Source organism: Carassius auratus, chromosome 3, assembly GCF_003368295.1.
Source record: "Carassius auratus strain Wakin chromosome 3, ASM336829v1, whole genome shotgun sequence".
Lineage (NCBI taxonomy): Eukaryota > Metazoa > Chordata > Actinopteri > Cypriniformes > Cyprinidae > Carassius > Carassius auratus.
In genome coordinates, this window is record NC_039245.1 from 6,143,792 (window position 1) to 6,168,412 (window position 24,621).

A 24,621-nucleotide genomic window follows, 5' to 3' on the forward strand; every position below is an offset into this window, starting at 1 on the left:
CTTTTATAAACAGTGACTTACTGTACAATACAGGAGCTAGGCCACCACAGAGCCAACAATATTCATAGTGCATGATGCCAGGTTTATTAAAAAGCCAGCCAAGGAAAAACACTAGAACAGAAGTGAAACGCAAAGATGATAATTTTGTGTGTGTGTTTAAGTGCCTTCGTTTAAGGTTGTGGAGTGGATAAGTGCTTGTAGAAGAGGTGTGTCTTCAGCTGCTTTTTGAAAGTTGTTCGGCAGATCATCTGAGGAACAGAGAGGGTGAAGGTTTTGGAAAGGAACTGAGTGACTTGCTGACGAGACTAAACTATAAAGCACTCAAATGAATTGTTATAACTGAATCAGAAATGATTCATTTCAGATGATCTTGTCTGGCTTTTTATTTTTGTTTGTTTGACAGTATTCAGAAACCAGATGTAAATCTATATAATATTGTGATTAAAATGATTGTGAATATACATGTTTCTGTATATTATATATACACTAGGTATAGAAAAGAATCGCCACCCTTTAAAATAAGCAAATTTTGCTACATCTGATTGAGTTTGCAAGTTATTTTTAGGAGGGGGAGTGATCCTTTTCCAAATCAGTGATTCTGAGTTTTTTTTTTTTTTGGTGTTATATCTTGTACTTGGATGTTGTAAGTTGCACTGAGTAATACAGCTGCATAAAACAAACTGTGTCCGTCTTCATTTCAGTCTGCAAAACAACAAAAATGTATTATATTAAGGGAGGGGGGGATAATATCCAATGTATATATTTTTTTTATTGTCAGCTTTAGGAGTAGGACTAAAGCATATCTATAAAATAGTAAAATATAAAAGTACATTTATATATCAGGGATTTGTGGTGTTTTTACATTTCTAAAAACAGTATATATATATATATATATATATATATATATATATATATATATATATATATATATATATATATATATATATATATATATATATATGATGTCAATAAGTCCATATTGTACATTTTAGTCTATAAGATACAAAAAGTAAGTGTAAACATTATGCATTAATATCTGCTAATGAGTTCAGGCTGGACAAAGAATAGTCTTTACAAAAAGTGGCTGCACCATTGTACAGTGATGGCAATACTACTGCACTTTTTGTTTTGCTAATGAAGAGCAGAGCTGAATGAGCAAATTCATTTAGAATAAGTGCTGAGTAGATGGATGGGGGGGGGGGTAAGAAGTAGTGAACATGAGAAATAATGTAATAATGAACCTTAGTCTGGGAAGATGCTTTTTAATTTAACAAAGTTGTTAGGGATAAAAGTGCAGTGTGTTTAATAGGTTAAACTAGTCTTATGTTGCATGAAATTTTCACAACCCATGCCCATGCCCATGTATATTTTTAATTTGTGTTGAATAAAAAAAAAAAAAAAACACTTCTACACTGATTATATTCAGGACTATTTACAGCTAACCGAATTTGCATGATGCATTAGGTAACAGCAAATGATTCCTTGAATACATGAATACACTTGAGTCACTTCCTCAAAATGCAATAGCAGTCTTTTACAACATTTTGAGTTATTGTGCATCACTGAACAGAAAACAACAGTCTGCAGTCACAGTTGATCTTTGTGGCTTCCTTTCCTTTAAAAGACATGATAGAAATAGGAGTGAGAATAAACAAAAGCATTGAACACCATAAAGAATGACAGGGTTCACAGCCATTCATATGTCAAACAATGAAATATGACGATGGGATTGATCTATTCGAGGGATGGTGTCAGGTCTAGTCTTGTCTAGAAACTGTAACTCCTGCTGCATTTTGACTCCGTGAACATGTGCCTCTTAGTTGGTCAACACTGTTTTTTTTTCTTGTGAATTCTCTCTCCCCTTTTTCAAACATTTTTCAAGTTTTTGCAGGACTACTAAAGCACTGCTCCGTGATGACTTAAATGTATCAGTGAATTATATTTTTAAATCAATTAATCAGAAAGAACCACCCTAACAAAAATCCACCTGTGCACAATAAACAGTGTAAAATATATAAAATAACACTAAAAGAAACAAAATTACATCTTTGTTCTCAAAGAGACATGATTAAAGAGACATTTTTTAAAAGTGGCATTATTTCATAGTGTTTTAACACTGGCAGCAAAGCTTGCAAAGCCAGTTTTTCCTTTTCCTTTTTTATGTTTCAGTTCTATTTTGGACATGTAAGCAAATGCAAAAACATCTCTTATTTTCAAACTAACTCTGACTTTCATCAAATTAAAAGGACCATTAAAAGATCTAAATGTCACAGTGCACAAAGAAAAAATTAACCTTAAAAAAATAAATTTCCACTTAAAGCATTACGACATCATTTCCTGTTGACCAAATTAATTTGTTTGGTTTTTTAGGGTTACCACACCTTTGTGATAAACAACTCTCTCTCTCTCTCAGTACAGACAGGTGCTGGCCCTGCATTTGAATAACATGTATAGAATATGCTCATACTCTAAAGATATATTACTACATCGATACATAATATTATTTAATCCTATTATTTATTCTCTGATGAAATTATAAATATACCAAGGGTGACCAACAATCTTGCTTTTCTGTCAACAGCCAAGAGAGCAGACACTTTCAGCAGAGCCTCGCGTGTATATATAAAATGTACTATATAAAAATCCTTCACACAAGACCAAAACAGGAAGAGAAACACAAAACTTGTAAAATGAAGTAACGAGAACCTTTTACAGGATCCCTTGTGTGCATGACTGCCTTCCTGTTTACATGCAAACAGTGTCAATAGTGCCCAAGCATTTGGAAAGCTTTGATACTGTTAAATACTTGGCCACTTTGTAGCATACAAAGCATGTGCGTGTGTGAGAGAGCTAAATATATAAATAAAAAATTATGTAAATATTACATGTAAATAACAGTGGATTTTGAATGCAACTTTATAGATTTATTAAGTTGCATTCAAAATTCACTTTGCATCCCTAAAAATCTATCCTCTTGGCACGTCTGAATGATGCTTCAGGTCAGATTTATTATGTGCCTTTCGAGAACAAAGGTTGCAGGTCCTTTCACACATTCTACTGCTCTTTGACATTTCTCACCTCCGAGGCAAAGAAACAAAATGAAAGAGTAAATCTCAGTGGACTCCTTTGGTGTTAGGGACCTTCTCCAGATGTTCTGCTGCTGGAGAGTGTAATGGGGTTCAGGGAGACACCAGAACAGATAGCCTGACTGTTGATCTGAGGCAGTGTGCAAACATGCAGAGGCTCAGGGAGGAGGAGAAGGACACTATGCTTAGCTAATAAATTCACAGTTCTACAGAGACTATTTATACTCATCTGGAGAATAAGCAACACATATGTAACATAGATCACATGCCACTTACAGGTCCCACCTAAACGGAATCTAATACTCAAATATTTTCCATGATCAGGGATCCTTCTCTCTATCTCTGCGGTATGTCAGTGTGAGATGAGCCTCTCTCAGCCTGGTACAACTCTTCATAACATAGCATGTGAGATCTCACCTTCTGAAGAAGGAATTATGCCAGTGTTAATTATTCCATATCAGTTTTTACATGCAAGGGTTGGTGTGTTACAGCGACATCTACTGGTTATGCTGCTCTTTTAAATTTTCATGAATGATCAATTTCAGAGATTTTTTTGCTTTTGAATGTTGTCCAGAATTATGTATGTCACAGATGACAGTTAAATTACATAGCCAGCGTTTTGAAAAAGTAGTTAGCTATATGCTGCACAATCTATAATAAACAATAGCTGATCTACACTATTTAAAAAATTTAGTTTTGACAAGATTTAAAAAAAAATGTTTATAGCCTACTTATCAAGACTGCATTTATTTGATCAGAAATACAGTAAAAATATTGTAAATAAGAACAGAAAGTCAAAAAGAACAGCAGTTATTTGAAAAATAAATGGTTTATGAATGTCTTTACTGCCGCTTTTGATCAATTTAATGCATCTTTGCTGAATAAAAGTATTTATTTTAGGGCTGCACGATTAATCGAATGTGATTGTCATGCACATCTACTCAGTAAAGCCGGTTCTGTGATTAGTATTGAATCACATGCTTTCAGATGGAGGAACATCTATTACACAGAGCCATAGTTCACTGACAAGCTACGCAAAATCGCATTCATAATCACAGACGATTTAATCAAGATGATGTGATTTATAACACAGAATACATATTTCATAGTATTATAAGCAGTGAAAAAGGCTATAGCATTGCATTTTTATATACTTTATTAAAATAAGACAAACTCAGATAAGCCATATATTGTCGAAGTCCTTTGTTTATTACTCATGTTGAATTAGGGGTGGGCAATAGGAGCTAAAATTCAAATTCATTTGAGTTGGCCAGTGGGTCCCAGACTTTTTCTGCCGGGCCCCCCTTTTGTATAGAAAAATATTTTCAATGCCCCCTCACCTCCTCTTCCCCCCCCCCTTTTTTTGAAAAGTCTCTTATGCTCACCAAGTCTACATTTATTAAAATATGTGAAATATTGTGAATTTAAATGATCTATTTGAAGATCTATTGTCATGGATTTCTTGCGTCGCATCCACAGAAGAACAACTCTGGGTTTATTTAGTTTAGTCACGTTGCGTCACTCCCGTCTGGTGTAAACATGTTGTTTTGGGTTTTGTGAATCTTAAGTATATTCATAATCTGCTTTACGTTTACTTGGCACTGGAAGTCCTGTCACAAACTTGTAACGTTCATGCTTAGAGCAGAACCATGCATTGTTAATTTATATTTCTACATGCTCCCAGCAATATAAGTCTGATTCTTCAGTCGTGTCATCTAGTGGTCTGATATTGATACAACCACAACTGCTAAAACATAACTGAGCTCTCAAGCGGGTAATGCGAGTTATGTTGAGGTCATTAAAAATACGTTAAATACAAATTTTGCATTTAATTATTTGGTTATCAGGCAAGTGGCCACATAAAAAGCAGGATTGTGCAGTGTAGTCTTTATCACTCTGCAGAGGTCTCTTTTGCAAAATAATCTGCTGAGTGTACACCATGTCCCTGTCCCAAATCGCACCCTAAACCCTCGCGGTCTTCCTCTGAGTCTGCAGGCAATCTTTTACTGTCTATGAGGCAGTCGGGGGGACATGGAGCCATGAAGTCAAGGGAGAAGCCCATAAAGAGTCCATAATAGCAACGGGACAAATTTGTTCAACAACGCCTGCAAGATTCAGTGGGTGATTCAGATTTCTCTTGGCATCTTTTCAATTGTCAGAAAGGTTGCTCACGTGACATCTATGTCAATCAAGCTCAGTTTGAGTCTGCACAGTACGCTCGACCCCCAGGAAGTGCATGCTTCTAATTGACGTCACTTGTCTCCATTAAATCCAGTGGGGTCCCTGTGTCCATTTATTTTACTGTCTATGGTGCAGGCTCGGCAGAAGTGTGGATCAAGAGTGCATAGCAGAAAGGGGGTGACCCTTTTCAATGCTAAAATTACTAATGGGACACACTACGGTCTATTGGACTTAACGGACACGTGCACATGGCAGCCATTGTAAGTCTGCAAGACCGAAAGTGCACTTGAAGTGTTCCATTTGGGACAGGGTCTAACCCTCAGCCTTGGGAACCACTGGAGTTGGCGAATTGTGCTCTATTAATTTGGTCGGTTGAGATACTCTATGTGTTTGATTACTAATGCCTGTGTAGTACGTCATTGCACGCAGAGGACAAAAACGTTCGGGCTTCAACTCTTTATTGTCATTTGTGTTAAAAATCTTAATCACCCACCGAATCTTCCTGAGAAGGCGAGAGTGAACAGGAGCAAATTTTGGTAAGTATTCTGATGAATTATCTCCCTTGACTCTATGCCTCTCTCACTCAGGGGTGCTTAAAGGGGGGGTGAAATGCTATTTCATGCATACTGAGTTTTTTAAACTGTTAATGAGTTGGATTCCCATGCTAAACATGGACAAAGTTTCAAAAATTAAGTTGTACGTTTGAAGGAGTATTTTTGTTCCAAAAAAACCTCTTCCGGTTTGTCACAAGTTTCGGAAAGTTTTTTTCGAGTATGGCTCTGTGTGACGTTAGATGGAGTGGAATTTCCTTATATGGGTCCTAAGGCACTTCTGCCGGAAGAGCGTGCGCTCCCGTATAGCAGAGCAGAGAGAGGCTGAGCACAGACTCACTGATCAGAGCGAGAGCGTTGCGAAAAGTCACAAAAGAGGAGTGTTTTTGGTTGCCAGGGCAAGACAACCCTGCACAGATTACCAAAAGAGAAACAGCATTAAGGGACCAGTGGATGGAGTTTATTTTTACAGAGCATCAACGGAGTTGTGCAAGCGTTTTTGTTTGTTCCCTGCATTTCGAAGATGCTTGTTTTACAAACAAGACCCAGTTTGAAGCCGGATTTGCACATCGTTTATTTCTTAAGGATAATGCAGTCCCGACGAAAAAGGGTCATGATCGTGTGTTGGAACCGCAGGCGGTGAGTAAAACTGCTTCAAATATCTCTGTGTTGTTAACTTAGCTATCCGCGTGTAAGCACATCAAGTAAACAACATGCGATGTTGTCATCAAACTGCACTTTCCACATGTACAGCTTAAAAAAAAAAAAAAAAAACGACATAAAGTGGAACTTAGTCATTTTCCAAAACCGCTAAGCAAATATATACAGTTTCAGTACATACCACATAGGATTTCCTGGGTTTCTTCTTCGGGGCATATTTGGAGTTTCAGTGCGAGAGCGCCCTCTGCCCTTTGGATGGAGATTTACTACTGATCACAGAACCGTGCTTCGATATGCATGACAATCACAGCTCCTGCCTAATCATGATTTATTGCCTTTGCGATTTAATTTCAGTTAAGTGCAGCCCAACATTGAGTAAAAAAATCTTACTGTTATATGAAACTTTTAAGAAATAAGAAATTTGAATGAATGAATGAATTATGATCCCTTCTAAATAATCTTTCTGAATAATAAGCAAATTAGTCAGGACTTCTGGGTGTGCAATACTTCCTCAAATTAATATTCATGAGTCAGTCTGACAAGGTTAATCCTATGTCACCTCTGAAACTATTAAGATCATTCCTATTCCTTCCTAACAGCCTCTCTTCATCTCCTCCCTTCCCGGATTTGTGTGGTGTGTGTGTATGTGTGTTTCCAAGTCTGTATACAGAAGGCCTTGTGTTTGCATTAGACATGCCTGAAGAGCTGTGAAATCTGCTGTATGATTAGTCACATACAGCTTGACTTTCTTGTTTTTGTAGGCTCTGGCCCATGACTCTTCAGTCCTCAGTGCAACACGTAACCCTCGTAACAGCATTTCCCATCAGTCATAGTGTACAACAAACAGAGAGAGATTTCCGTCAAAAAACCCAACAAACCAGTCATGCAGCACCATATCTACAGTTAGCAGATCAAATCTGCAAACAAAACCAGCTCTTCAACTGTAGCCAGAGTTGATAATGTCTGAATGAAATGAAAACGTGTTTAGCAGACAGTGTGGGCAGAAACACAGCTCTGATGGAGTCCGAGCTGGAGATGAGGTCAGTGATTTATGACACCCCGTGGCCTCAGCCCGTCCTCCCCTCTGCAACGAGGAGTGCTGGTGGCCCCAGGCTCGAATACAGAAAACTACTGGGGAAGCCACAAGCGCAGACGTGCTTTCCTCGGGGATTGTGATGAAATATGTACCGCCGCTGTGCTGCCCTTCACTTATGGCACGCACTGAACTTGGTCACACAATCTGAATGAGCTTAATCTAGAAATAATCATGTAATCTCTTCTTCAATTGCAAAAGAGCCTTGTTTCAGCACGTCGAGGGGTGTGTTAGAAAGTCAAATTTAAGCATTGACTCAAATAACTCTCATTAGAAGCCAAGTGACTCGGTCAGAGTGAGAGAGGGAGGAGAGAGGGAAGGAGTGAGAGAGTAAAAGAGAGCGAGTGGGGGTGGGGGGTTGTCATCAGTTTCTCATTCTGAGGTCTGCTGCATTCAGAGAGCTGGAGGAAGTGGGAAAACTCAGTTGGTCCTTTAAGAAAGTTGTGGGCTTGGATCAGGGGACCGTTCCGACCGTATTCTCTTTTTTCCTCCCCCTGTTACCTCCTAATTTGGGATTTGTTTGGGAGTTGGAGAGCACAGAGTCTGTGAGAGTTTCGCCTTGCTGGGAAGGGTTGCTTTGATCCCGCAGAGTCAGCTTCAGAATGTCTGATTCCAATGTCAATGCGCATTTGGAGGGAATTATGAAGGACTTTGAAGGTTTGTTTTCATTTCTCTTTAAATGATTCTCTCAGATTTTTTCAAAGAAAAAGTTGCATTTTAATGTACAAAACATTAATCATAACTGGTTCTATAACTTAAATGCAAAAAGTCAACATGAAGCTGAGTTATTGTCAATATCTTTGTATTTGTATGTGTGTGTGTGTGTCTTCCCTGGAGTCTGTTTCTATAGCCGAGTGTGCTGTGGTTGTGTCACACAGGTCATGTGGCTGTCTAGTGATCTGTGTGTGTATTTATCGTACACAGTACGTGCTATTCACTCTATTCTGTAGGCTGTACACACAAACAGTCATGCATGACAGGAAATGTCCTCACTGTGCTAAAACAAAGGCAACTTTAACCATCAGCACACTGACCGCAGCTATGAGGATCACACCTGGCTGCCGTCCATTCCTCCTGCTCTTTCACTTCATCATCGGTGTGCTCCTGGCATTGATTTGCTCTGTCATCCCCCCCTTCCCCCTTTCCTCTCTGTTTTCCTCACTCAACACCTCTCATCCAGCTGTGAGAGACCCTGACAAACGCACACGCCTCTCATATACAAGAGCATACCCACTTGTCTGGCTTTTTAAGAGTCATCACTTCTCGGAATGCGCTTTGTGCCAAATATCATGATGTTAGAGGACAAGGAACGGCATGTGGGTCAGGGCAGGGTGGTCTTCATATGTAAGCTGGATCACCGAGACGAGAGGTTTAGCTGTGCACCTGGCTGCAACTTCATGGATAAACGCTTTGTCTCAGACAGAAAGAGACACCTGAATGGGTGAGAGAGGGACAGGCAGAAAAAGAGGCAGACAGTTTGCATTGGCTTGGAGCTAAAACTTACAGACAAATGAAGGAGGAAATTCCACACGAAGCGCAGAATCCGGCGGGTGCCAAAAATGGCAGGTTCGCCAGACGTGGAGTTTCATCTCAATTTAAAAATGTCTTTACAGACCTGAGTGGAGCATTTTTGCAGCATATTGTAGTTAAGGACTGTTTACTTAGGCGAAAATTCTGGGCAACACTAATAAGAGAATAATTCATATTATGGGCAATAACAATAAATGGCTGATGTTAAAATTCAATATTATTTATCTATATAAACTAAAATTAGAGCAGGTGAATTTAGGCATCATAACATTATAATGTAAAGTTTTAAAATATATATATTCATTTAGAGATTTGCTACAGACTACATTCAACAACAGTGTTAAATTATTATTGTTTTAAAAAATTAAGTTCAGTAAGTGCAAAGGTCATCTAAATGTAAAAAATAATGAATAGGAGCATAAACAATTAAATACAATTTAGAACAGTAAGAGAAATGAAAGTTTGATTTTAATATAATATAATATCTATATTATATCTTTATATAATATCTATTAATATAATATAATATCTGCTTGCAGACATTTAGTGCACTTGCTACTAAGTCAGTTAATCCGGCTGAAGCTTGCCAAAGCTATTTTTTTTTTTTTGTGAGTAGTATGCAACTTAGCAGTCACAGACTGAGACTAAACCAATACAGACACATTCAGAGTCATTCGTAAGTAAACACTGGAGTGAGAGTGCTTAGATGATCAAGACTGACAGAAGCACATACAGTATGTTTATGTATTTGTTTTCAGACTAATGGGTGAGCACTCTGCTGGTGCTCTGGTCTGGATGACCTAAATTTGCACCTTTTGGTCATTTCATGAACACATGACAACTATTTCAGACTGGGACTCATTGCATCGCTAACAAATCAGACATCAGGACAGGAAAAGCACCCTCATTATACTGCGACCAAATCACTTTCAAGTTGTTGCATGTAAAGCTAAATGTTGTCCATATTGCCATCATCAAGCATGGCTATTTGCAGAACTTAAAGGCTGGACTGACCACACTATAAAGAGAAGTATGCACTTTATAGTGTGGTTCTGTGCAATGTTACCTCAGGGTTGGAAAAGCATGTCACTGCTGTATGTTCACAAAGTCCATTAGCCTTTGTTAATGACTAAATAAACAAGCAAATTCTAGGGTAACTTTCACATGAAGATATGGTAATATTTTAATGGATTAAAAAAAAAAACAGTTCAGACCAGTTTGAATTTCCTAGCAGGTCTAAAGAACTAGCATTATTTCAAACATGTTCTTTTTGATAAAGCTACTGTAACTGACTAAAAAGTAGGAAATCAGTGCACAACATATGCTACGCTGGCAATGCTAGTTTTCTTATCAGGTTAGTGTCTCTCAAAGAAAACCAATGAGATGCTGGAACTGTCCTGCTAATGACACCACATCACTTACAGCATAATGCAGATTTTACATTTTGAGAGAAGGCTTGTGGTTTGCAACGGAGCAATAAATGATTTCCCTATCAATGCTGGCCTCTGCACAATTCATTACTACACTTTTGAGGTGCGAACATTCTACTAATATGTATTTCAGGGAAATGTGTGCTATGTGCATGTGTTATGGTGAGCAGTCACATGACTGTGAAGTCTATAGCCACGTTTCCACCTCTGGAACTACCCAGGAACTAGGGATTTTGGGCTGTTACTCATTGTGTGATCTAAATAAAGTTCCGGGTAAAAAAAAATGCCATCAGAAAGTCCCTGTTGGTGAGGTATGCTGTGTTCGAAATGCCATACTATCATACTACTCTTACTATTTCTGAAGTATTCAGTATGTATGCTATGCATTGTGTGCCAATTGTCTGTATGCATCAAATGCCCGGATGACCTACTATATTTACCAGAATCTGCTAAATTTGCTCAAGTACACTGAAATCAGTACAGAAGCTGTGTTCGGAATGGCATACTACTATACAACTCCTACTATATTGCAGTATGCTGCGTGTAAACCATGAATAGTAAGAGAATGTTCTGTATGCATGGAATGCTGGATTACCTGCTACATTTGCTGAAATTTGATGTATGCATCTGAAGACACTGCATATGATACTGTTTCCCAGAACGCAACGGAATTATTCATACATGTTACTGTAAACTACAAACTATCGAAGACTATCTAAAAACAATAAGTAGGACATAAATTGTTCTTTAATCTTTACAGCACGTTTCTGATCAAGTCAAATTACGTCACCTTTATTTCTATAGTGCTTTGTACAGTACAGATTATTTCAAAGATATTGAATAATAAAAATATTGAAGTTAACTCGTATGAATCCTTAACAAGCCTTTGTAAAATGAATGGTTAGTAGATTTATTTGTGAGGTAACAACCTCAGCAGCTGTGCTGAATTAATAACACTTTAGCACACTACTCTGAAACATTTCTGAACTAACGAGGATGCAAGTCCGAAATTTGCGTACTTTGTATTGAGAAACGCTGGCCGATCTACGTCACCAGACTATTTGCCTAATCTTCCCGGTAAATTGTTCCTGGCAATGGCGGTGGAAACACACATATGGCTGTAGTTTATATGTAAAAGAAAGGATATTAAAATTTCTCATTTACAAAACGTTATGAATGTCCTAAAACTTGCTAAACTGTATTGCATGTGACTGGGTGATTGTTATGAGCATTGGCTTAACCCACTTTATCATCAATATGTATTTCACAGAACTGGTTAAGACTAGTTATGATGCACTCACTGTCTCAAAAAATTGCACAATCATTTTGAGTAGATGTGTGGGTGTGCATGGGAGGGGTGACAGTCAGTCTGATAGGGGAGTTAAAATAGAGACAGAAAGAGTTCATAAAAATAGAGATAAGGGAGGTGATTGAGAAAGAGAGGTTACTGATGACAGTTGTGTCAAATGCATTTTCATACCATTTCCCCGTCTTGTGATTACTTTTGTCCTTCTTAGAAATGGTCTCGATAAGACATCTTTAATCACACTTACCAGCACCTACTATGTTAGGGTTAAATTAACTAGTCAATTTGTAGACTAGTTGATAATCCAGTCAGAAAGTCCAGTTTTAGTTGGTAGCTGGCTTTAGCTGGTCGAAACTCGCCATTAGCTGGTGCAGCCACCATTTTATAAAAAAGCTTTGCTGTCTTTCAGGAAAAAAATCACCCAAAAAATAACATTTTGTCATAATTTACTCCCTCCCCTGTTTGAAAAGAAAGAATATGCTAGTTATGTACAGTATGTTTTGAAGCTGGGATGCTGGTTTAAACTGGTTTAAGATGATCCTTTGCTGGATTATGCTTGTGCTTTGCTGGTTTAAACTGGTCCTTTGTTGGTTTATGCTGGTCCATTGCTGGTTTAAACTGGTCCTTTGCTGGTTTAAGCTGGTCCATTGCTGGTTTAAGCTGGTCCTTTTCTGGTTTAAGATGGTCCTTTTCTGGTTTAAGCTGGTCCTTTTCTGGTTTAAGATGGTCCTTTTCTGGTTTAAGATGGTCCTTTGCTGGTTTATGCTGGTCCATTGCTGAATTAAGATGGTCCTTTGCTGGTTTAAGCTGGTCCTTTGTTGGTTTATGCTGGTCCATTGCTGGCTTAAGATGGTCCTTTGCTGGTTTAAGCTGGTCCATTGCTGGCTTAAGCTGGTCCTTTGCTGGTTTAAGCTGGTCCATTGCTGGCTTAAGCTGGTCCTTTGCTGGTTTAAGATGGTCCTTTGCTGGTTTATGCTGGTCCATTGCTGGCTTAAGATGGTCCTTTGCTGGTTTAAACTGGTCCATTGCTGGTTTAAGCTGGTCCTTTGCTGGTTTATGCTGGTCCATTGCTGGCTTAAGCTGGTCCTTTGCTGGTTTAAGCTGGTCCTTTGCTGGTTTAAGCTGGTCCATTGCTGGCTTAAGCTGGTCCTTTGCTGGTTTAAGATGGTCCTTTGCTGGTTTATGCTGGTCCTAAACTGGTCTGATCAGCTTAAGACCAGCACATGACCAGCTAAGGACCATCTTAAACCAGCAATGGACCAGCTCAAACCAACATCCCAGCTTCAAAACATACCTAACCAGCATATGCTGTTTTTTTCAAAAGGGTCATTCCAAATCTGATTTACCTTTTTTTCTGTGAAACCTAAATAACATTTTGAGAAATGGTGATAACCAAACAGTTCTGATGACCATTTACTTCCATTGTATCGACAGTAAAACAAAAACATTTATCAAACTCCTTTCTGTGTTTCACAGAAGAAAGTAAGTCAAACAGGATTAGAACAACACAAGGGTGAGAAAATAATGTCAGGATTTTCCTATTCGGGTTAAGATGGTATGACCAGCTGGTAGTTAATTTGTTGCTGCTACGGATCATCTACTGATCATACATATTCCAATATACAACTGCAAGCCTGGGGTGTGATTCACTATGGTTGCACTATGCTATGGTCTGTTGTAATCAAGGGAGTTCAATGGAACTTGTGACCATAGTTAGCTAGCAATGCTTTTGGGAAACGAACCAAGTGTAGCTGTGTAACCACAGTTTTGCACTATTACTCATAACCTGACATTACACAAAAGTGAAAATAAAGTGTACCCAGAGCATTGCATTATAAGCAAATCCCCATGAATTTTCACAGAACGCCCATAAACTAATCAGCTGTTTCCCAGAGGCAGACAGAAACCATAAGCGAGTGGGACATGACTGATTTGTGCCATGATGAATCTAGACGAATCTGATCTTTCTGACCATTTCTCACCTGCATTGCCTCTGTTACCAAAGCCTTGGATGTGTAAACCTCTACCCGTAGTTTAGTTCTGGACAACTAATTGCTGCGAAGTCATGCATATGTACAACCAAACACATGCTCTTGCTTCCACAGATGTTCATATGTTGTGTGCATGACCACAGGTTTGTGTGAGAGCAGACACATCTGTGTGAGTTTGTATGTACGTGTTTACTCAAAGCTGCAGCTGTGTGTACTGTGGGAAAGAGAGAGAGAGAGCTCTTATGTGTTTTTGTGCGGCCCATTTCCTACCACAGCCTGAGGCTGCATCACACAGCTCCCAAATTCTCGCAGATCAGCAAGGCCAAACATATCATTACAGGAGAATCACACATCATCTGTTTGTATCCTGTTGTTTTTGTCGGTACATACCTCAAACACCTCTGATTCTTCTGGCTGGGCAGATGTGTCTGTGATAATTACGACAGATTGCTCTTGTCTGAGATTACATTCAAAAAGTTATGTTCATTTTTAGACCAATATATATAAATGATATACGCATTTGATGAACACTATCCTGTAAGGCCATAGGGGAGGATTTATAAATTGCAGTCTGACGCTGTAGGTCACATGACAATATTAAGATGGGGGATGTAGTAAATTCAAATTCATTCATACTTCCCATATTCATACTAGCCTGACTTCGTAATACTCTGGCACCCAGGCTATATTCATACTATATAGAATGAACTTTTTTAAAGGAGTGGTTGACTGATTTTTTTCTTAGATATAATGTGTATATGGGATGCAGTGTAACATGTCTTCAGGCTTCATTTAAAAAAAATGTTTGTTTTTTTTATAATATATAATATTCATATATTTTACTTTATTGTAAGTCACTGTCTCCATTGTCATTTGAATGGCCAGTTGACCTCCTGTTTCTTTGATAGCACTTCCTCAGAAATACGCAATAGGCTCAGATCGGTTAGCTGATGAATTCTGCACGTTGTCCGGAAACTTAATATTGCCGTATCAATTTGAGAACTTTTAGTGACAATTTATAACAAAATTTACATTTGACAAGAATAACAGTAATGCATATGTGTGTAAATAGTAGTCCCTACGAGCAGTTTTTGTAGGCATTAAACTGCCAGCATTTAAAAAGAAGACATCTCCGTTGAACTTTCAGCTTTGTAACTTTGCAGTTATTGTTTATGCTCAAACAGCAACATTACACACTAACTAATGTTAAAAAAGTTCTCAATTGCAATCAACCAACCCTTTAACGTTAAACATCACTTAGAACACGTTAAGTTGTCTCCCAAATAATGTACTATACATAGAATATGTATTGTACCATCAAGTGTATGATTTTAAGATTATTTTGCCATCCATCATCTCATAGCAACCTTCAAGATCCCCTTCAGTGTGTGAGTGTGTTTCTTTATTAATTTTTTTGATAAATGTATCATCTGGATATTTGAAGTGCAATTATTCTAGGAATTTTCAGGGTGAAAACTATTCATACTACAAAATAACACAGAATAGTGGATAAGTACACAAATTATGATGCACCTTTGGGTGTATTGCAACTGCATTGCAAATGCTACTTATATACTAAATGCTACTTTAAAAACACGGAAACTATATAGCAATATACTAAATATTACTTAAAACACATTAGCAACTGCAAAGCAATATGCTAAGTACAACTTAGAACACTTTGAAACCACCCACCTTTGCACCATCATGGCAACAAGTTTTGCATAAGACAAGCCCAGAAAGTGCATGTGAAAATCTTCAGAAAAATGTAAAAAAAAGTGTAGTTCACTTACATAGGAATGGCCTTTTCTTAAATTTATTTGATTTCAGTATTTTGTGATCTAGATCTTTTAGATCAGAGGTAGGCAAGCTCGTGGCCTAGAGAGCCACTGTCCTCTAGAGTTTGGCTCCGGCCCTGAAAAATACCCTTAGCTGCCTATAGCCTTAGTTATCCTAATATTGTAATTATGTGTCAAGCCAGCTTACCCTGTTAGAAATGTACATGCACCATACTGAGATCATGTGCTTGTTTTGGCCCTACTGCACTGAAAGGTTTTAATTCTGTACGTTATAGAGTCCAAAAATGCAGCGCAATAGACTACACAATAAAATCTGCCTGTAATCATTCACTTCCTGTCTGTGAATGAAAAGGTTGCTTGAGGAAAAATCCTGAGAGAGATTAATTCTGTTGTATATCAAACTAATATGAGTCATTTGTATGCCTCTATATAGTATACAGTGCCAAGTATATTATTGCCATGACTAAAAGGAACAAGACAGACAATGTCTCTTCCTGCTGAACACACATTCACAATCGTTTTCCGTTGAGCCATAACCCTGCCCAAGGGACTTTGTGTTTGTGTGCATGTGTGTGGACAGCTACTAAAGTTTTGTTGATTATTTGTCAGTTATAATTACAGAATGGATAATGCACAGTTATTCATGCAGGAAACAATTTTAATCCAGCCACACTTTGAAATGACAGGAAATGGCATCATCAGGGCGAAGCTTAAAAGAAAGCCCCCTCTGAAGATGAGTCATGAGAAAAATGGTCATTCTCTCCTCTGACTCATGAGAAAAAACACAAAGCAGTTCAAAACAACTGTATGTTCTGAGCCGGGATTTACAGTATCACACATCCAATCATAACACCAGTAGTGCAAGGAAAAAAACAAACATCGCTCAACCACTCAAAAATGAAACAAATGCTTGGCAGGCCTCTTTTCCTTATCCAAATGCAAGGGAGGTACTGTAAAACAGGACCATCGGCTTCCATCCTTTCCTGATGAACGGAGGTCAGTTTTCCTGTGTGTTGGAAGAAAATGGATCCATGTGTGCTGTTATGATAAGCAAGTCACTGAACAGCATGACGTAAAACTAAGAGATATATAATGGACACCTACATTTCTTTTTTTTTTTGTTTTGTTTTAGTTGCACTGCATTTGAATTAATATCTTCTTGTCTCTAACAATTATTTTGCTGTCTGTTGCAACCATCTTGATACAAGTTTTAAAGATATTCAGCGATATGTGTCAGGGATAGACTCTTAATTTTCATATTTTATCCCACAGCTGGCTTCATATCTGATCGCAGCTTTCGTTTATTTCTCATGAATAAGGCTGCCAACAGAACTACAAACACTGTTCCTCTCCCACACTGAACTAAGATCCAGCTGTGAATTGGATGCCTTGAAGTTTGTGTGACAAAAAAGCAAGTTAAAAAAAATCCCTTTGCATCCATCCAGCATTTTCTGGTTCAACAGAAATAAAATTAGCTAAAATATGATTTCAGAGTAGTTTCATAGAGATGCCAACAAAAGGTTATTTCAGTCATGAAATAGTCACCGAGCTTCAAAACTTTGTGCCAAAATAAGCCACTAAGAAAATACTTAATTTACACACATCCAATATTTTGCCAACACCAGCTTAAAAAAAAAAAAAAAAGTTGTGATGTTGTTAACAAATAGCAGTGCTAAGGTGTCATGCCTTTCTACAAAAGTGAGAGAGTGGTCTTGGTTGTACAGAACAACTCGATGAAATAGCAACCACCTGCTCGGAACATAAAGGCACAGCGCTGCTGTTGGCCAGTAATATGACTGCTGTGTCTGTGCATGACTCAAGTGTCTAGAAATTTTCTGAGGATTAGTACGGACAAATGTCCTGAGCGACCAAGCATACCATTAGATCACAGCATGCGCGTAATTTGCAGGGGGGTTACGGGGGTCATGACCCCCCCAAAAATCAGATCCAACTAATATAACCCCCTTAATATCATAACATAATTCAGATTAAAATAATATGAAATATTCAGAATGAATACTTTTGTTCGTTTTCTTTATTAATTTCATTTGCCAGAAAGAAAGATAGTATCATATTTTAAATAATCTGTAGTGTAAATTAGCATGTTACCTTTTACACAAGAAAATTATTCATATGCCGCGAGTGTAACCCCCCCAATGGTAGACCCAAAGTTACGCCCTTGGATCACAGTGATTTTTTTTTCTATATAACAATTTGTGCATTTATCTTGAATCTGACATTAAATAAAATGCTATTTATTTACAACAAATCTGTTTCTTATGTATGTTACGCTATCTACATTAGTAATATTTCTGTTATTATAATAAAAATTCCCTTAAAGTAACTTACTTCCATCAGTCAAATCGGATCGGATCGGATCGGATCGGTTCGGTTCGGTTCAGTCGAATCTCTGTCAGTTCGATTCAACATGACATGAGCCAGTAAATTAAAAAGTGAAGTGAAGTGACATTCAGCCAAGTATGGTGACCCATACTCAGAATTTGTGCTCTGCATTTAACCCATCCGAAATGCACACACACAGAGCAGTGAACACACACACACACACTGTGAGCACACACCCGGAGCAGTGGGCAGCCATTTATGCTGCGGCGCCCGGGGAGCAGTTGGGGGTTCGATGCCTTGCTCAAGGGCACCTAAGTCGTGGTATTGAAGGTGGAGAGAGAACTGTATATGCACTACCCCCACCCACAATTCCGTCCGGCCCGAGACTAGAACCCACAACCCTTCGATTGGGAGTCCAACCCTCTAACCATTAGGCCACGACTTAATTAATCCGCCATCACTGCGAGTCAGCCAGGGTCAAACAAGACAGTTCCGGTTGACCCTGTGAGGTTTTCGCTCCCGCTCGGACCATTGCTCGGACCGATTCACTAATGAAACAATTGTTTGTGAACCAATTCAGCCGATTCATTGAAAAGATCCGACTCAAAGGAAGGAACCGGACACAACGCTAAAACCAATTGCGCTGTAGTCAGGTGATGATGTTCATTTAGGCGCGTGGATTCTCAAGCTGCAAGCAATGTTTACGAAACATTTGAAGCGCGTGAGATCAGGTATTTAAAACATATAAAACCAAAATGTGCAATTATTTCGAACAGACAACTAGCCTACTCTTCATGTTTATTTCCCCACCAGCGCAAAATAAATTGTAGTTTTAGCGTGTTTACACGTTATGGGGCGACCATGTGAACGTTAGTAACAAACCGGTAGAAAAAGTTAATGTGCTCTCAGTGAAACAAATTCCGTTTATATTTTGTTTATTCTATCAGTCTGCCCTATTTTATTTGTATAAAGGCCTATACATTTGTTTAATTAATGGCATTTAACTCCTGTTCTTGTTTAGGTGGCCTACTGTACGTTTGGAATCATTTTCTGTTCTAAAATGTATTTTGTTTTAGATTTAGTTAGCACACATTCTAACTTAACTTAATATTTTTTTTTGTTTTAGTATAAATTATTTTATGTAGTTTTTAGAAGTTAGTCTGTTTAAAGCTTTGAAAGTTCCCTGATTTTTATGCTTGTGTTTTTATTTATATTTATTTACAGCCCTTAAGAGGTCATTTGAAGTGGAGGAGGATGCATCCACAAACCCATCCCCTATTTCCAGAAGAACAACCAATCCTCTGCGCTCCTCCACCTCTTCTACAAGCAGCCGTTTCCACGACATGAGATCGCTCAACTCCGAGTCCTCTTCCAGGCACACTTCAGATTCCTCCTCCAACCAGCGCTCTCCAAAATCCAGCCTGAGGCGCGTGGAGTTATTGGGGGGCCGTGTCCCAGAGACTGTGTCACGCAGGACAGAGATCTCCATCGACATCTCCTCCAAGCAGGTGGACAGCTCTCCCAGTCCAGGTATTGCCCGCTTTGGCTTAAAGAGACCTGAGGTCTCGCTCCAGAGTAAAGCCACCGATGGGCCTGTTCACAGAAGGGCTGAGGGTAACCACAGCAGACCCCAGGAACCTCCAACACCCCCTAGGAGAGCTGACCCACCAATATCCTCGTCCCGGATCCCTGAGGTGTCCCAGAGGCGAGCAGAGCCTCCCAGCCCTCTTGAGATCTCAGCTCCATCTAGACGGGCGGAGATGCACATTAACAGACAGCTAGACACACCGTCTCCTGCAAGAGAATCGGAGAACAGCTTCATCTCAGCAGCCAGCATCACTCCTACCTTCAATGAATACAAAACCCCTCCATCAGTACATGAACCCCCCGTAAGACCTCTAGAGAGTAAGTCACATGTGCTTTTTTCATTGCTACATTTCTGTCTTGCTACAGTATAGATGCCTACATGATTTGGATCTGATATTTGCACTGTGACATGTGCTTGCAGTTTAATATTTGTTGTTTAATATTCATAAGGGTTATAAATCTGACTTTTGCATTTTTTTTGTTAAATACAGATTTTTTTCAATTACAAATTATGTTATCGGCATACAATTTGAGTTAAAAAAATTCAGCATTACTTTCTATAGATCAACAACAAATGTGTTCACATTATTTTGCTCTTTAAATTAGTGCATAATTGTAGCAGTTTGTTAGTAATTTTTCATTATAATTTCCTCTTGACAGTTTTCAAAATCATAAAACCTTCTCTTTATTTCCATTTAGTGGTATTTTCTTGGGGGGGGGGGGGGGGGGTATTTATTGGTAATGATTCATTTAGACCGCATTTTGCCAAGTGTGTTTTTGTATTGCTATCTTTTTAGGCCTGGACAGTACACCCCTATTTCCAGGTTCAAGTTAGATTTTAAATTCCATATTTTCTATTGTTAATGAAGACCTCTGAACACCACTGTATATATACATGGTCATTTCTTTTAAAATTGGGGTTTGCTGAAGCTTTGTTTTGAGAAGCAGGGACCCATGAGAACATCATCTTCCTAAGCACCCTTCAGGTTGAATAGTGATCAGATCACTCAGAATGCAGCATGTGGTAATGAGAAAAACAGAACCTCCTCACAGACCAGAACGTTGGAGCTTTATCCTTGAGTGAGGTCAGCAGATCTGATGCATTGTTTTAGCACTGGATCAACACTGAGTTACCAGGATTGCTTTTAGGCAGTAATAAAAATATGAAAATTGTCCATATAACCCCATCTGCTCTCTGTCCACTCAGGGGTGTCAGGCTGTTTATGTGATAAAAATCTGGTGTTGCTTTTTTTTAAGGTTGAATGTAACCCAAGCAATGGCTATTCTTGCCTTGTACTGAAAAGGCCTGTTTTTGTGGGACAGTATTATTTCTTACACTGGCTCCGAAACCATATTCCAAAGTCATGACTAAAAACTGTGTATTGGGCCAATCTAGGAGAAGAACAGTGAAGCTTTAGAGCACCAAATAAAGAAGTGTTTATGGAAATGTTGGATACAGTTTCTCTCTCTCTCTCTCTCTCTCTCTCATTATCATTGCACATGCATTGAGCAGATAACCTCAAACCTTAGTTCGTGCATCAATCATGCATGATTGACCTTCTGTTTTTGAAGCATTAATGTTTTCAATGCATAAACTTTCAATGAAGGAACATAAATCTCCCAGGTTTAAATAAAAATATCAAATGAACGTTAAAAGTTTGAGACGACATGTGAGTAAATTATGACAAATTGCATTTTTGGGTGAACTGTACCTTAACCCAATTCAAAGATTTGCTATATCTGGTGCTTATGTTTATTATTTATCAAGCGCTTCCATTAATAAGCATCTGTTTCTTATTGGTGTTATTGGTCCAATGTGTCCCCCATCAGATTCAACATTTGCATATGAAAGATAAATAAGTCTCTCTGGCACAATTGTGATGAGTGAGATTGTGAGAACCCAGCCTTACAGCCTAGCTAAGGGGCTTGTTGGATTGCGACACATGCGTGCAGCTGGTGGGTGTGTCTGTCCAGATCTGGAGCTCATAAAATGTGCTGCATAAAAATAGACACCGTTTAAATTTCAGCTTTTACACTGTATACAAGAGAGGGTGTGATAAACCGTGTGGAGACCACGAATGGTTGATGTCATCTGACATGAAATTCTTAATTTAGTGCATTGAAAAGCAAGTGTATACCTCTGACACAACATTTTCCTCTGTTTAGTTTTTTTGTGAGTGTTGTTGTCCTTCTTTGGCCTTAAAAGATGTATCCTTTATAGTGTATGAAATAAGACAAACTCTAAAAGAGACTGAAAACCCTTTTCAGGATGTGATCCAGGAAGCTTGCAGCACATTTGGGTTTAATTAGTGTTCCTGCACAGCTCCAGTGTGGATGCTAACACAGCCCAGATAAGGAGAAGCAGAGAGAGATAAAGCACCAAGTGCTAGACAAGAGCAGAGTCTCTGTAAAGTGTCTTAAGTGTGGGAAAAAAAGTGAAAAATGAACTGACCTCTGAGTAGGGTTTTTACAGATAATAGAAAAAATACTCCAGTGCTAATTAATTAAAGAGGTATGATAACAATATGCAATATGTTGTGTGATATTAAATGTAAAACATGGATTAATGAATTAAAAAGATTTACAGAATTTGACATTTATAACTTGTGTAACATACCTGCAGATCAAGTTTAGATTTTCTTTTCTTTTTGTTTTCTTACTTGTTTTCAGCAAAGATGCACTAAAAAATGTGAAGGGGATATTAAAACTTTTTTTTTTTTCTATTTTAAATAAGTATTTTATTTTCATAAGTTGTCTATGGCTGTACAGTATGCTGCCTTGATTTAGTAACTATATACTGTGACCAGAGATCGGTGTCATATCTCTGATATTACAACTGTTAGTCTAAGTCATACTCTTCATGAATTTGGAAAGAAAGCTTTACTGTTTCTTCTGAAATGTGACCTTTAACAGGTTATGAAGTGTGCTTACTCACTAGTTTGTGGTTTAAGTCTGTGTTACTCATGAATAATTTGAGCATTTACTGCTTTAATGGTGACTGCTGGATGACTTGGTTGTGGCCTATAGGGATGAAGGGAGTTGAGCTTTCACAATGAACCGATCTGAATGACACATTTAACAGGTGACTGTTCGTCTGTTTCTTCCATCCTGCTGTATCTGTTTGTGGGAAAATTCCTTCAGATTCCGATCACCCTAAAAGAAGTTGTGAGGAAAGAGTTTTATCACAAAAGCTTTTTGTCATTGAAAGTTTCATTAACCATTTTGATTGTATTGTGCAATGCGTGTACAATGATTTATTTTCCAAAAAATGTTTCCATCTTAAAGTGGATCATCTTTCTTAAAGGGGTCATGACTTTTTTTTTGTTTGTTTTTTACATTCCCTGAGGTTAAGTTAAAAAAAATATTTTGGATGGAAAAACATTCAAAATGTAGTGATTTATGACCTTTTTTCACGGTTTCTCATCCTCTGACTGAAACAGTGGTTTTGGGAGGTGTTTTCCCTTTAAGAAGTCAGTGTACCCACCCACTTTTATGATTGGCTAACATCCACCCTCATTACTGCTTTAAAATATTTTTTACATGAAATATGTTACTTCCAGTTGTCTGAGGATTATTACATAAATGCTTTTTTTATTAATGATGAGGACATTTTAAGTTATGAAAATATCAGGATGCATTAAGTTTTTACAAATACCTTCTATGCCAAAAGATCAAGGGATCAATGGCAAATGTCTAATAGACATTGATTTGATTTGTTGTGACTATTCTGCTGTGGGAATGGTGGACTGTGAGGTCAGTTATTCTATAACTTAAAGTGAGGTTATTGGATGAATCTTTTTTTCTATTTTTGTATGGTATGTGTGTTTTTCAGAGAGATTTCATGTATTAGTCAGAGATAGCATGCCTTTTTGACTAGTCACAGAGAATTTGGTTGGAAGACCTTCAGTGACCTGAAGTCGTTGTGTGTGTGTATGTTCTCTTCTCCCTCATCCCTAAGGCTAATGGAAAGTTAAATCCCTGCAGGGACCGACTCTTTGTCATGCCAGTTTTCTCTTAAATGAGGTGTGACTTTGATTAGACCCTAGCCAGTCAGCCAGACCTCTTGAATTAGTTCTGCTGATACAGGACCATCAGCAAGAATTTTAAAATGGGATTTGCATATTGTGAGAGATGTTGTGGCATTAAGAATTATTGTTTATGGTCTAGATTTAGGCTGTCTGGAGCATGCACTTTTATTACCAGGAGAATCACTAAGCATTTTAATGCTATTATTTTCTTATGTGTGTTTCTGTAACTATATGAATCTTTTAACATTGACTTGAAACATTTTAAACACCTTTTTCACACTCTCAGTAGTCAGTTGAACTGATGTTTCGAAGTTTTTCTAAAATGTCATTAACTTTTCCACCAAATTACGTAATGGAACTGTGTATGTGGTGGAAATTGCATTTAAGAAAGCAAAAAAAAAAAAAAAAACCATTAAATTGTTAGCTAAATAGCCTAATAAAATAAATTCAACATTAAAAAAGGCACTTTTGGGATAATGTGACAATTACAACTATATTTAAAATGAAACAAATTCAAAAATATGTGAAAAACACTAATATTAACATTTGATTCTTGTTTGAAAAAAATAAAGTTTAAGATTATACATCTATAATAGTTTGTCTCAAACATTGTCTTCTTTGACAGTGTTGGCAAACAATAAATTATTTAGTTTTAACAAATATTTTGGACATTAATTGTGGCAGTAGTTGAAGAAACAACCATGTTTCCTGGAGGAAACATTACAGAAAAGCTCTTTTGCTTTGTTGGGTTTATCAGGAAGTGATCTAAAGTAGAGTTGATATTCTTACACAAACACACTCTCATGCACACATTCACACGAGCTTCCTTCCTTGAACTATCAGCTGTGACTGGTTGACCTTGCTCTATTTCCTTTGGATTCAGCATGGTTAACAGTGCAGAACTGCTCCTGGCATTTGCAGGAGCCATTTAAGTTTGCTCACAAACTATGACGATTGGTTCCAAGGAGCTGGGAACAGGAAGAGAGAAGGTGTCACGTTTAGTTCATCACTGTCGTGCTGCGCTTTGGTGCAGAGG

General features: G+C 38.0%; 1 protein-coding gene across 4 annotated transcripts in view; it reads left to right on the forward strand.

Annotated features, from left to right (window-relative positions):
- LOC113045038 (septin-9-like) overlaps positions 1–24,621 on the forward strand; it is a 77,697-nt gene that overhangs the window by 17,651 nt on the left and 35,425 nt on the right. For 2 of the 4 annotated variants that reach the window (XM_026205158.1, XM_026205181.1), the window contains one exon: positions 19,195–19,875. In XM_026205158.1, coding sequence (XP_026060943.1) covers positions 19,195–19,875 — 681 coding nt within the window. Of the gene's footprint in view, positions 1–7,891; positions 8,229–18,516; positions 18,702–19,194; positions 19,876–24,621 lie in introns of those variants that run through there. The other 2 variants (XM_026205165.1, XM_026205173.1) reach the window with 2 other exon arrangements.